The sequence below is a fragment of the Diadema antillarum genome, unplaced genomic scaffold, assembly GCF_040938485.1.
Source record: "Diadema antillarum isolate AM-2024a unplaced genomic scaffold, OU_Dant_1.0 scf00000033, whole genome shotgun sequence".
NCBI lineage: Eukaryota > Metazoa > Echinodermata > Echinoidea > Diadematoida > Diadematidae > Diadema > Diadema antillarum.
Window position 1 is genome coordinate 2668504 of NW_027270922.1, and position 14495 is coordinate 2682998.

The 14495-nt window shown below is 38.6% G+C and overlaps 1 protein-coding gene across 1 annotated transcript; it reads right to left on the reverse strand.

Moving 5' to 3' along the window:
• Positions 1 to 11000: 11000 nt before the first annotated feature.
• LOC139742936 (G-protein coupled receptor moody-like) lies at positions 11001 to 14053 on the reverse strand. Its single transcript, XM_071653447.1, has one exon. The coding sequence runs from the start codon at positions 13582 to 13584 to the stop codon at positions 12337 to 12339; it is 1248 nt and encodes a 415-aa protein (XP_071509548.1). The 5' UTR covers positions 13585 to 14053; the 3' UTR covers positions 11001 to 12336.
• Between the last annotated feature and the right edge of the window lie 442 nt (positions 14054 to 14495).

The following is a 14495-nucleotide window of genomic DNA, read 5'->3' on the forward strand; positions in this document are numbered from 1 at the left end:
CCGGAGATTCTTCCCGTCGAAGGGGGAGAGGGAAGAAAGCATACCTTTGACCCTTGACACACTGAAAAAAACCTTTTCCCCCTGTGTATTGTCCTAAAAATAATTTTACGTTAAGTTTGATTCTGCTCAATCTCTTACCTTATCATGTGAAATGTTAAACATAACTGAAGAAAAGAGGAGAGGTTAAACCAATTTATGTCGGACCTTTCATTGAAATCTTAATAATTTGTCAGTCGTAAAGTCTTCTATAGAGGACTACAAACGTTCACATATCAATGTGCATTGCATATTTCATACATCCGCCGAGCATCCGTCGAATCGTGTTATCTTTGAAGAACCTAATTACAATGTATTTCAATAGATTTAGAGTTTGTAAAATGGCAAGCAAATCCTTCCTATATGTGAACTATCGAAACCAGTTGAATTGAGATACGTTTCTGTAATATCATATTTTGTAATGTTGACATAGACTATAATAAAAAAAAATTATGTACTTATATCTTATTTTTAAAAATATATTTAGAAGTTTTGTTGGAGATGGCAGAAATAAATGAATGAAAAAAAGTCGAGAGGTTGGAAAGGCTGATAGCTTGATAGTTATGAGAATGGATCTGTTGGTGTGGCTATTAAAAAGCACCCCAGCTGACATATAAAATGATAAAGGGTATAAAGAGAATGAGGCAAATGAAATTCATGTAAGCTAAATGGAAATGAGAAGTGGAATATAGATAATGTTTGTTATTACGGATAGATTGAACGATAGGTATATCTCTTTTACAAGATGCAGAAGAAATCATGGTGTTAGTAGCAGTATTCTGAAAGGAAAAGCTATTCAACACGATCTACCTCCGACCAATTCCACGTGTTAGACCTAAATTACAGATGTACCATGTCTGGGTGTCTGCTATCTACACTTGCATCAGAAGGAACATCGTTTAACTTGGTTTTCGACGATCTGTCAGACCTGGTCAGACCTTTACCTAATGAGCAAAAATGACTCGACGCGTATGGATGAACAGGAGCCGTGTTATTTCTTTTAACCTTAGACCTTCAAACGCCATGTCTACTTCCTGTGATATTTCCTCTTTGTTCTGCACTTTGCTATATATTTTTTTTTTCTGAAAGTGATGGGTGCCTGATCTCCGCGTTGATAGTTAAATTTGATAATTTCTGTCGTCTGTTACATGCATCAGGTCCAGGTCTGTATACGGTGAGAAAGAGGATCAGCTGAAACAATTAACGAGGATGGTAAATTGGGCCTCTGGGGCGATCCTACGATGTCCTTTCGCTTAGGGGAGGGGACTCACGCCGTTCCTTAAATTATTTAATGGTGCGACATGGATTCTCCATCTCAGTCAGTAGATCCTCATCAGCCAAGCGGATAAACATGTCACTCCGAACTCTGATGATTGCTTGTATGGTATCATTACTCAGTGAACACGTGATCGTGCAAAGCCTTCTCTTTCTTTTTATATCGCTCTCCTGCACGTCAGTCGGTAAAGGTATCTTTGCCCCAAATACATTATTCAGATTCAATGAACGCAGAAATATTAGTGAAGATGGAAAATGATATTGCTGGGTTTACAAAACTTTTATTAAATCCATGCGTCCTGTCATCGCTGAAAAAAAAATACATCAGTTCGTGATATCACAGTAGTGGAACCATATGAAGAAAAGAGAATTCAACATATCATTTCATTTTCTTTGTAGCATAATGAATAAGCTCTTATGTCAAAAACAAGCAATAATTCCATGAAATCCTCTGTATACTATAGTATTTTCTTTATTGTTGCAATATCGTTGCAGCCTTCCTATTTATCCTATACTTGTAACGCCTTGTCCAATATTCTCAAACATCACTGATGAGCTGTACTAGCTTTTATAAGTTTACGTAATATTTATAGGGTATATCCCCTTTAATTCTATCGTGACTTGAATTGAATTGAAAATTCAAATGTGTATATGCATTTGTGTGCGTGTGTGCGTGTGTGCGTGTGTGTGTTAAGGTTTTACCGCGATCGTCTTCGGATGAACTATGAAATATTGTGAGCTTGTCAGAGGGGATCAGGGTTGATAGGCACCAAATTTTCATACAGTTTGCAGAAAGCTGAAATCAAAAGTCATCACTATTGTCACAGACAGTATATTCATTATTTCTATTAAAAAAAAGGCTTTATATACTATAATTCGTGTGTCCTCACTGGCATTTGTGTTTGAATATTGTACTAACAGGATAATATTGCACTAACAGAATATTGGAATTATGGTGATCCCATTGCAATAGAAACTTACTCTGTGATTTACATTATTCTAGATCGTTTACAATCATCAGTCTTATTGGAAAACAACTCATTTATAAATATTTTGCGTACCTTCATTACAGCTTAAAATATCATTCAAAGATCCAATAGCATTTTCTGTTTCTACTCTTCTATTCTCTTCTATCCTCACGCCCTCTCTCATCACCGTACAGGACTCTTCTTCTATCTGTATCAGTCTGCCTGTATGCCCAACCAAGGAGGTATCTCACACACCTCCTTTTGGCTCAGCCTCGCCAATAGTATCAGCCATTGCCTGGTTTGATTATTATCGTTAATGTCTCCAGCCTATCATTTCATCCACATGCAATATTAATTTTCTGATGTCGGCCTGACCCCCCCCCCCCCCCCACAATATTTTTGTTGGATCCGCTTCCCGTGACGTGTACGCCACTTTTATGATATCAGTTGACTGAGTAAGTGGTTTTGTTGTGTGTGTTTTTTCTTCTTTGATCGTATGGCGTACATCAACATTGTTCAAACGAGGTAAACAAGTATGAATATCATATTACAGGACTACGTGTACGCATTGCAACCGTATACATACACATACAAATCTCCGGAAGGGGCAGGTATATAACTCGTAGCTTGCCCAAGTTCCTTTCTCCTAATAGCAATGCGTGTGCTTCCAAATGATCAATTTCGTGTCGTACAAAAGGGGTTAAGGAAACATTGTTTGTACGCCCTAACTAGGCCTGACTAGACGCGAAAGATGTCATGTGACCCATGTCACGTGACCCCGTCTCCACAAGATTCACACTCCTTCTGATTCCATTATTATCTTAACTAGCACATGTCCGCATAGTTGGACCAATATTTATTATTATCATTCGATGGACCAGCGGTCCCTAGGAACGATGGACGAGGCAAGCCATAAAGTCACTATACTTCATTGCGAATTATAACAGTCTTAATAAATATCCAAATATCTATTATTTCCCTGTCGGCAGAGAACAAACTGAAACTGTTATGAATAGAATGACTTAAAGTCTTAACCCATATATTATAGCTATATATTTCCCCTCTTCAGGGGATCAACTTTCGAGGGATCTAGCGAAGGTTATAATGTTGCACCATAATAAGAGCCTCGGTAGTCAAATCAAGTCTTCTCTTTCGTCTTGGAGGATGTAATCATAAAACATACATATTCCTAATGACACACGCTTTTGTTCTTTTTCTTTTAAAACAAAAGCGAATTTATGACGACTCTTATACCGAAACGTTGGATTTTAGGGTAGTCGTTTTAGCTCTCAAGTAGAATTCCTAAAATGGGCATGCCATGTCGATGCTGTTTCGATACCTGGCGAAAGCATTGTAACGGGGACAACTCCATACATGCAGGAGTGCAAAATGTGCAATGCCCATGCCTATAGGAGATGATACGCTACGCGGCCTAACAGGTGTTCAGTTAGCAACATTCTGCACTTTCGATCAAAAATGTGAAAAACAAGATTATCTTTTCGTCCCCTTCCAAACTGCACCTGTTTGCATGAGTTTGCACCTGACGTGGTAGATACTGCAAACTCGATTCCGCTCTATATTCGCTCTTAAAATCATAACGATCGTTTATCGTCTATAGTTTCTCTCTTTCTCACAGATACTAGTACACAATTTCGAATACATGGACTTACGCCCTTACAGAGTAATTAAGAAACATGATATCCCTTCCACGAATGTTTTTCCTTTTTTTGTTCTTCACTTCCTTTCTCTTTCCCTTCATTCCGTTTCGTTTGTAATCAGACTAGCTCGCTAACAGAACAAAATAATCTACGGCGTCATGTATGTTATTTTTGCAATGCTTGATGATGATTAAGCCGGGTGTTAACCCATACTGGTTTTCGCAGTCTGACAGGAACAAATAAGTGTTTTCCCAATCGAAATCGTACCAAAGTTTCCTTTAGGAAATCGTCAAAACAGGGAGAAAGGGGTGCAGGGAGAAGAGGGAGGAAGCAAAAAATGTGTGGTTTTTTTTTTTCGATTCTACAGGAATGAGAATAAACGATATGTAAGGATGGCTTTCTGTAGAAATGTTTTATATCATGATTTAAGAACGGTCTTTCGGATTGCTTATTAGTCCGGTGTTGTACATCTGTCAGGGTTGACATGACATCGTTGGAGGTGCTTGTTTGGGCACACAGATGGGATGATAGTCTTTTCTTGAGTTGAAATATCTGTCAAGCTCCCCAATGATATCACTGACGTATGTACATGTCCGAAAAAGACATGAAAACACACTTTTACAGCAAATTTACATAACAGACGTCATTGTAAATGCATATTTAATGTCGACACACATGGCGATGCGAATAGAGTTGGAGATGAAGAAACGAGAAACGAAATAGACATATTGGTATGTAGATGTCATTCTTTTTTTCTTTTTTCTTTTTATGGGGAGGGGTGAGGTTGAATCTGAAGTTTCTGTGCCTGCGTCTTTTAAGGGCCTCATGGGAAATTTTGTTTCTTTATATATTTGTTTGTACATTGTTAATATTTACTATTTTTTATTGTTATATTTGTAGGTACAATTAGTAATTATGTGAGTCTTGTTTGTCGAGGATGATGGTATGTGTTGTGTTGGTTGATCTGTGTTGTGTACTACCCAACATTATTGGAATAAAGGTCATTCAAGTGGTACTTTTATACTGACCAGCATAATTTAGATTTTTTTTTTTTTTTGGTCAATTCACAGATGATGAACGAATGTACTCTAACTTCTAACTTTAAAATATGGTTGTCGTGGTTGATTTTTGGCTACCATTGTCCTCACAACGTTGTAGTAACGTTACATTTTGGTTAGCTGTGACACTTAAATTGAAGGGTTAAGAAGGCAAACGTTACAGTAACGTTTCATGTAGGTTACATTTTTTGTGCTTTATTGAACGGTTAAAGGACCAACGTTGAAGAAACGTTACAGTTAAGTCAACTTTGGTTGACTATCTGGTGCTTTATAGATTATTGGTTAAAATACTAAAGTAGTAGTAACGTTATATATTGGTCAACTTAGGAGCTTCAGTTAAGCGTTAAAAGACCAACGTTATTGTAATATTTTGTGCTGGTCAGATTTGGCGCATGAGTTGCAGTTAAACGGCAAACGCTCCAGTAACGTTACATGTGGGCTGAATGGATAGGAAAAGGTCCAACTTAGTAACAGTTTTGTTAGCTCTGACACTGTTTAGTGCTCAAGTTTAAGGCAAACGTTGTATCAACATTATGCTGGTTAGCTTTGGTGCTTATAAGTTGGTGCTTATAAGTTGAATTTAAAGGTAAACGTTGCAGTAACGTTACATTTAGATTAACTTTGGTGTTTTAATGAATGGTTTTAAGACCAACATCGCAGTAAACATTACAGTATGGTTACAGCTCTGGCACTGTCTGGTGAAAAAAACTATTGGTTAAGACACCAACGTTGCAGTTAGGTTATATTTGGTTAACTTGGGAACTTCAGATAAGATTTAAAAGATTTCATTTGTTGGTTAGCAGTTTATAAGCAACCGTTGCAGCGATTGGGTTGATTTTGGTGCTTTGATAAACCTTTAAACGACCAACTTCACAGTAACATTACAGTTTGGCTAACCCTGAGACCAAACGTTGTATATAACTTACGTATACTTTGGTTTATTTTTGACCTTCAGGTAACAGTTAAGAAGCAAATTTTGTTGCAGCGTTACACGTAGGATGACTTTAGTGCTTTAATGAATGGTTAAAATACCAACGTCGTATTTTTATATTAATGGTGCTACAGTCTGATTAGCTCTGACACTGTTTGGTGCATAAGTAAATGGTTAAAAGAAATACGTTGTAGTAACGTAATATTTTGATTAGCTATGGTTAAAGACAAATAATGACGAAACACTTTGGTTAGTTTGGGTGCCTAAGTTAGCGGTTAAAAGACGAACCTAATGTAACGATGTATTATATTGACTATACTAGTAGTTTGTTGCCAATATCAACCGTTGAAAAACAAACGTTGTACAGAGTACAGTGTATAATGGTATACATTTAGATTAACTTTGGTCTTTGAATGCATGATTAAAAGAATAACGTCGTAGTAAAGTTATAGCTGATTTCCTCTGGCACTGTCTAATTGATCATGAATATTCACGATATCAAATTTGAGAAGTAGTGGAAATAAAAAGAATGCATTCATACTTTAAGCATATATGCTGCGATTAAGTTTTAAAGGGTGTAAGAATTGTTTTTCTTCTACATTATTGTTATCCTTTTCACAATTTGATCTTGTGTTATAAAGATGGATTTCAAATTTTAAAGTGTGATCTGGGTAGTAACCAGGTTTTTGAAATGACTGCAACTACGTCCCTTCATAAAAGTAAATGTGATATGTAGTTTGTAGCTAGGATATGTAAGTATAGGTTTACGCTTTTATATGATAGGACTATAGAGATAGTTAGGTACGGCAGAATTATAGTGTCACTTAACTGATATATGACCTTGCATTCATCTCTAGCGTAAATTATCTCTCTCATTACCTTATTGGTCGTCGTTATAAATTGCAATCATATTTTAAAGGGTGTAAGAAAGTTAGCTGACATTATTATAATGTTAAATAAACGTTATTATGTGGTTAATCCCTGGAAGAACAAACCTAGTGCTAACGTTATACAAAAGCTGTTAATGTAACCTACAGCAGACTGACGTTAAATGAAGTATATTTCGATGTGTTTAAAAGACTAACATGAAATCACTGCAAACTTACGTTGCTATATATAACGCTACGTTTTTTTCGTTGGAACAACGTTTAATTTTGTTCATCATGTAAACGTATCATTTGTGTAAATGTTAAAGTAACGTAAAAGTATTGAGCAAACAAACCCTAACGTAGCGTTCTCTAGTAAATGTTTAATCAACGTCAAATTGCTACCTGGGAGGGGGGGGGGGGGTCTGGAACCATTATTCACGCAATCACATCGGGGTGGCGCATTCTTCCAAAGGAACAAACTTTCTCATGTGCGGGCCATAGCGTCGACATTCCATGTTTGTTTTTGGTTTTGCTTGCTTTTGAAAGCCAGCACGGCACAATAATATTCACGCTTTTACGAGTAGGCGACGTGATATTTCTCCAACATAACCCAAACACGAATAATTACGTACCCTGAAAACAGCCCACGCACACACACCTTAGATAGCTGATTATGAATCACGGTATAAAATTTCTGTATGTGTCACCGTTCATTTGTGGTAAAAAAATATTTAAAAAAATCATCAAGCACTCAAAATTTCAAACCTAGAGTGCAACAATGATCGCGGGGTCCTAGATTAAAGACCTAGAGTGGTGAGTTGCATACTGGGATTGACAATAAAACAATTCTTCTCGTTTCCTTCACTCACAAAGGGAAGGATCACTGGTTTTCGTGTCCTATCGTACAAATTGATTGTTGATAACTCGGAATATCGTGTGTTAATGGACCTGTATCGACGTTATCAAGTGAGTGGACGTCGCACGCCGCAAACCAGTGTAAAAGAAGAATATCCAAATAGACGCAATTGTCATACACATTATCATGGAAAGCTGAACACCAGATGAATCTAACACTCCATGCATAGAAATATAAACGACAATATGGTATCATTGTCTTAGTGGGTTTTTCCTTTTTGTGTATTTGTGTTTGCAGATTTTTTTTTTTCCTATCGTATGTGAAATCCGTTTCTCTAAACGTAAATGGTGATACCAGATGATTCGTTATGGAGAGAGCTTGTCTGAAAATGTAACAGTTATCTTATCCATCAGGTCTGGCGAATCCGCTCTATCAGTTTTATGTGTTTATTTGATTATGGCATTGGGCCTTAGATTTGACTATTATATGTATGTTTGTATGTATGTATATATATGTGTGTATATATATATATAATATGTTATATTAACATGTAATACATACTTATAATATATATATATATATATATATATATATATATATATACGGTAGATACCTTTTTGATGGATGATGATAAAAGACTGATTACAGGGGCGGATCCAGGAATTCCGTAAAGAGGGGGCGCGTTTACAAAATAAAAGGGAGGGGGCGGACGCACCCCTCCCCCATTTTTTTTCTTTCTATTTCTTTTGTTTCAACAAAAAAAAAAAAATAAGGGGGGGGGGAGGCGTGCGCCGGTTACGGTCCTCCCTGGATCCGCCACTGGATTATCATATCAGTTAATTCGAGGTTAAATGCATTTAATGATTACTAGGATTTCGTATTTTAAAACTATATTGGATGCTCTGAAACAACTCATACATTTAAAGAAATATTCAAAGAGAAGGCCCTACATTCCTGCCTAATTACCAAATTCTGAGATATCTAAAATAATAAAATGACATTCATTTCCTCGTCTTTGATTTCAATATCTCATTCAAAGATGATTTTTTTTTCTTTGCTATTTTGGATTTGTTTTTAGTTTGCGGTATATATAAAAAGCAGACTCCTAATGTGGTCATGCCACGCAAGCCTGTATTGTGGCATTTTTCTTTTTCCTTGGGGGGGGGGGGGGGGTCTTTTCGATGAAACGGTGTATGAAATAGAGAAATCTGATTGCTTGTCGGCCCGTATTTAGTAAGAACAAAAAGATGTTTGTGGCAGTTGACCTAATTTTTCGACCCTTTGCAAGATCACACATGACAAGTGTTTTTTTTATTTTGTTAAAAAAATACACAGAAAGTTATTTGTGTCAGCTGACCTACTTTTTTCACCTATTGCGTGATTGCACAAGATATCATTATGTTGTTTTTTTCTTTCCCAATCTCTTTGTTTATCCGTTGCTAAACCCTGCACGAACATCGCGTGCAAAAGTCAGTGAAGGCTGTTAAAAACCCCACTTACTGCAGAATGCAAAATATGAGGTACGAAAACAAAAAGTTTGTTTTTTTTATAGTTCATTTTGGGTTTATGCTAAGGTTAAAAAAAACCAACAAGACTCTGAGGTTGTGAGGAATGCGAGGTTGTAAAGGTCAAAACAAAAGTGTTAATAAATAAGAAACAAACAAGGTCACACTCGATCAACTACAAAACTTTGCCGTATACAGTATATACATATATATATATATATATATGTATATATATATATGTTTATGTATTATATATATACATATATATATATATTATTATATATCTATAGAGAGAGAAACGAAAGTCTTATACGTGCACGCACACACACACGCGCAAATTCATATATATATATATATATATGTATATATATATATACATATATATAGAGAAACACAAATACATACATAATACATCTTTTTGTTTGATACACGTACGAGTAATCAAATAATCTTACGATATTATTTCGTTTGATAGTTAATCGATCAAATCATTCACTCATTTTTGCTGAGTACTAATAGCTTGTTCAGTCCATGAGTGTGTTTGGGTGTGCAGAGCGTGTGCAGTTGAAAGTAGCAATGAACTATCAATGGATACGAGATAATGAATGAAAATTAATTTCTTGTTTGTTTTTTTCTTTGATTGTTCGTATCTGTTAGGGTTGTAGCCATGACAATATGTACTGAAAGAACAGTGTTTCCATAACAACGTAATAAAAGCATTTGCGCAAAAGTTCCGTGCACTTGACCACCAAGTAAACTTTAATAAATATGTACATCAGTAATTGCAGTAGAAATCGCTTGGAGCGTGTATGTACATGAACAAACAGGAAGAGAAATTTAACCCGAGGTTAATCGGGTTTTGAAATGATTGTGTTACACTCTGGCCTACGTCACAGTTTACCAACAGCCCGAGGACAGCTACCGGAACACGTCCCACATTTCAACAGGATTGCTCGGAAGCAGACCAGTACCGTAGCTGTTCAAACAAGATTGCCAATATCCCTGACAGAAGGTCGATTTGTTCACACTATTGCTTTTTTTTTTGTCTACAAAGTTTTTCTTTCACGTTGATCGCTCATTCGTGGAACCTTATCGCCTCCACATATTTAATCAGAATGACGTTAACAAAAAGATAAACATATTTCTCCACGACCGGCATTCAAAAAGTACCAAGATTGGAAGTCCGTGTTTAAATGTTAAACCATTGCACATGTGAATAGAGGGGCTATAAGGTACATGCCCCCATATAGGGCCTATCCTAAATTTCACCTGTATAATATCTTTAAAAAGATACATCTCTACTATTCAAAGTTCAAGTCTTGACCCATTTCTATTTTACACCTTAATGGGTGTAATACTTGCCCCAGAAAACCCCTAACAAAATACTCCGAACATTTGCGGGCGGGAGGGAGGTTTAAATTCCCATGCGGTCCCCTGCTGTGTACTGCCCTGTGCAAAGTTCCAAGCAAAATCGCTTCAAACGTTAAAAACGCCCCCATCGGCCGTATATGGAAAAAGCAGCAAACAACGTTTAGGCATTCCCTAAAATCTGGATTTTCCATAAGTTTGTTCCTACGTGAAAAATCAAATGCTACACTTTTGGCATTCAGCAGTCATTTGGCGAGGGTTTCGAGCGTTTCCAAAGAATGGCGTACATTACAATGCATAGATGTTGTACCGAGTTCTATTGCCCATGAACTGCATGGTATAGGAAAGAGTGAACACAATATTAGTACGGATACAATCCCAGGAATTCTTAGATTGATCAGTGCTAAAACATTCCATGAGCAACCACTGCCCTTAGTAATTTGAAGAGCGCTTACCTACAACCTAGGCTGCCCACTGTCCATTCGATGTGAAATTAATGAATATGATTTAAAAATAACAATTTCAGTCGTTGAGTTTTGCCGGTCTTGTGACTATACATCACCAATGAAGTAATTCTACTTAAAACATGATGCTTTGATTAAAATGTCGATTTCCTATCAAAACGAAGTGACACAGATCTATTCTCTGCCGTCTCCACAGAAAATGGAATAGTGTTCCAACGAAAAACAGGCCATTAAAGAATGCATGTCTTTGATAAAAATCGAAACAGAACAGCTGCTGGGGAGAATTGCACTTGTTTTGGAAGAACCCGGAAGTGAATGTTACTATTCCTTCGAGAAACGATTTTTTTTTTTCAAGAGAGATAACTCCCTACAGCATAATATCAGGTGTCACACAAGAAGTAATAATGTTTATGAGAGGACATGAAAGCCATGGTAAAATCTTACACAAAATGACTTAAGTTAACTCTTGCCATTGAGTAGCCAGACAATGACTTACATTGAGAAAAGAGTTCACTATCAGAGAAATTGAGAAAGCATCTGACATACAATGGACTAAGGCATGTAAGGCGTGTAGAAAAAGTAGCCAAGTCTTTGTACAGCTTATATTTCTGTTCTGTTTTTTCGAAATCTGGATTTCCCTGACCGTCGCATATGATCCTTGCATAAACATCCGTCCTTTCATCGAACGCGAGTTCTCGTTGGAAGCTCGCCAAGACCATGCAGATCATGCAGAAAATGAAAATCATTTTAACGAAAGTAGAATCTTCAGGCAGAGAAGCAACTCCATGTTTGACAATGGAGCGCTTGCCACGTTGTTTAACTTTCAGATACACTTTCCTCGACACCATTCATCGATAGAATATTCTTCCTCTCCCAAAACAAAATCTTTGTGGTCTATCGACAGCTCATTATTAGTTAACTGATCTTTTTCACAATTCTGATAAAATAAATAAATTATAGTCTTCGTTTCAAACATTCATCACACGCTGTGATGGACATATTGAGATGGTAGCCTGACCAAACACTGATACTGACACACACACTGACACACACACTGACACACATACACATTCGCACAAAATGCAATATGCACGTTAGCAGTGCTCGACGTACTTTTGGCGGACTTATTAACAATGAATGATATTGGCCTCGAACATCCTAGATCCACCACAGGTCATTATGTCTTCAAAACCTACAGACATTATAGCATGTTAAATGTAATCCTGTTTCATCATTGTGCGGATACCACGGACACCAACAAGTCTTCCACGTTTGCAGTACTTATAAATCGTTTTGACGATTCTACTGAGTATGAATTAAATGTTTTGTAATGTCAGTAAAATCATTTTTATGCACAGCTATCTGTCCGCGGATAATCTCTTTTCAAGTGATCGACCGGTGGGGTTGCACGACTAGGGGGTTGGGAGTTCCGCAGATCGTTCATTCCGTTGATACGCGGTCCCAGCCCCGAAGGACCCTGATTGGCACTCAGCACTCGGCGAAGACATTTCGACGGTTTGGGTATCTCGCCTACTCTGCACGTGACAATGTATCTGAATACCACCTTCATCGTTGGGTGCTTGTAGGCGTATATCATGGGATTCACGCATCCATTGAACATGAGGGGAACGCTGGCGTAGAGAACGAGCAAATCGAGGATGGGGTCGCTGGGCAATGTCAGCGTGATGGCGTAGGGAATGATGCACAGGAAGAAGGCGCAGACGACGTAGAAGAGGTTTTTGGTGATCTCAATCTCTCGCGTACTCACTGACCTCGGACGGCGCTTTTTGTCCACCGTACTGCCGTTGGGAACACCCTGGCCATGAGGACTGCTGCCAACCTGGGTGTCTGTATGCTGCTCCTGGGTGCTGCTCAGATCTTCCAAGTGGCTGGGCTCAGTGTTGTTGGATTTGATGGAGCTGTGTGTGCGAAGCCTGCGTACATGGCGACGGATGTATACCCAGATTTTAATGTAACAAACTATTATGATCAGAAATGTGAAGAAAAATGTGATGGCTACGAGGATGTCACTGACGTAGGCTAAGGGATGCATTTCGTTCCACAGGCAAGCTTTGTAGGAGGGAGAATAACCCAGCTGCCCAATGCCAGAGACCTGTGGTACTACAAGGACCAACGTCGGATACAGCCATGCCATGGCTGTCATCAGAAAGAGCATCTTGGTTGTATAAAGCCATGAGTACGTTTTCCTCGTCTGGGTGATTAGGAAACACCTGTTGAATGCGATGAGAGCTAGCGTGACGATGCTTCCTACAAGGCATATAATACTGACTGCTCCGATGAATGCACATAATCCCTCAGGGAGACGCGAATCCTCGGTGCTGAGGAACATCGCCGCTTGGAACGGCAGCGTGATGCAGGAGAGCAGGTCCGTCACAGCCAGGCTAACGACGAACACGTTCGTCGGTGTTTGGAGCTTTCGGCAGAGTGCGACAGCGGCTATGACCAGCGAATTCCCGGCGATGCCGATGATAGCGATGAGAATATAGACGACGGCAAGGAAAGTGAATTGAATGGGACCTGCCAGCTCCACACTCTTTGCGGCGGCGGACGACGGCATAATTGTCGTGTTGTTCATGGCGTCAGTTTAAGATTGTCGACAAGTCTAATGACAGATAATTCTTAGCTGTTATTCTGGCAAGGTTGTCTGAACCTACTTGAAGTCTTTGTTTCTGCAACCGGACTTTTCTCACCCCTTGGTGTAAACTTGTAGTGATACAGTTCGACGAAGTGCTCAAGCGGTGTGGACAGCGGATAGAGAGTCAGGAGTTTGCACATCACTGGAGCAACGAACACGAAGCTGAACCAAGAAGCCAATTACACGGAAGAGGAGCACCAGTTCCTTATCAATGATTCATGTTAACCAAATGTAAAGAAGCCGTCCACTCCGAATTAGAATTCCAGCTGCTATATGCGTGGAGGAACATTACTCTCCCATCATTTAAAACACAAAAGTTTCGGACGAGATCCCACCAACACGAAACACAGCTGAAAAATGAATCGTGGAACTCCGCGGTCGTGGAGATGGTAACCGTCTCTGTCCCGATCGTGAGTGCGAATGGTGTGGGGCGTACTCGAAGCCTACTATTAAATACAAATATACAACTTAAGTGTGCATAGCGACGAGCTGGTTTCCAGAGAAACAAACGTGCTGGTACACCACGCTAATGTTGCTAGCAGAAATGAGACAAACACATTTCATGCGAGCATGACAAGCCTGGCACTGGTTTCGCGTGGCTTTTGTCCGCCGCGCTACTAGGTACGTCTGTGCCAACGTAAGCGAAACAAGCGCAGGCGCAGTAGAGACCAGCTATCATTTCTTTCTCTTATTCGTCTTCATAATGGGACTTAATGAGGGGATGATGAGAGCACGTGAAAAAAAATGCAGGTTCGTTATTTTGACATCGCTTCATAGCATGTACCGCCATCCGTTCAAAACGCAGGTATTGCAGGGTATTAGTCTTTTAATATTTTTAAGGGTATAGTTGG

Excerpts from the sequence above, each read along its gene's own strand:
- LOC139742936 (XM_071653447.1), bottom strand. The coding sequence starts at position 13,584 with ATGAACAACACGACAATTATGCCGTCGTCCGCCGCCGCAAAGAGTGTG.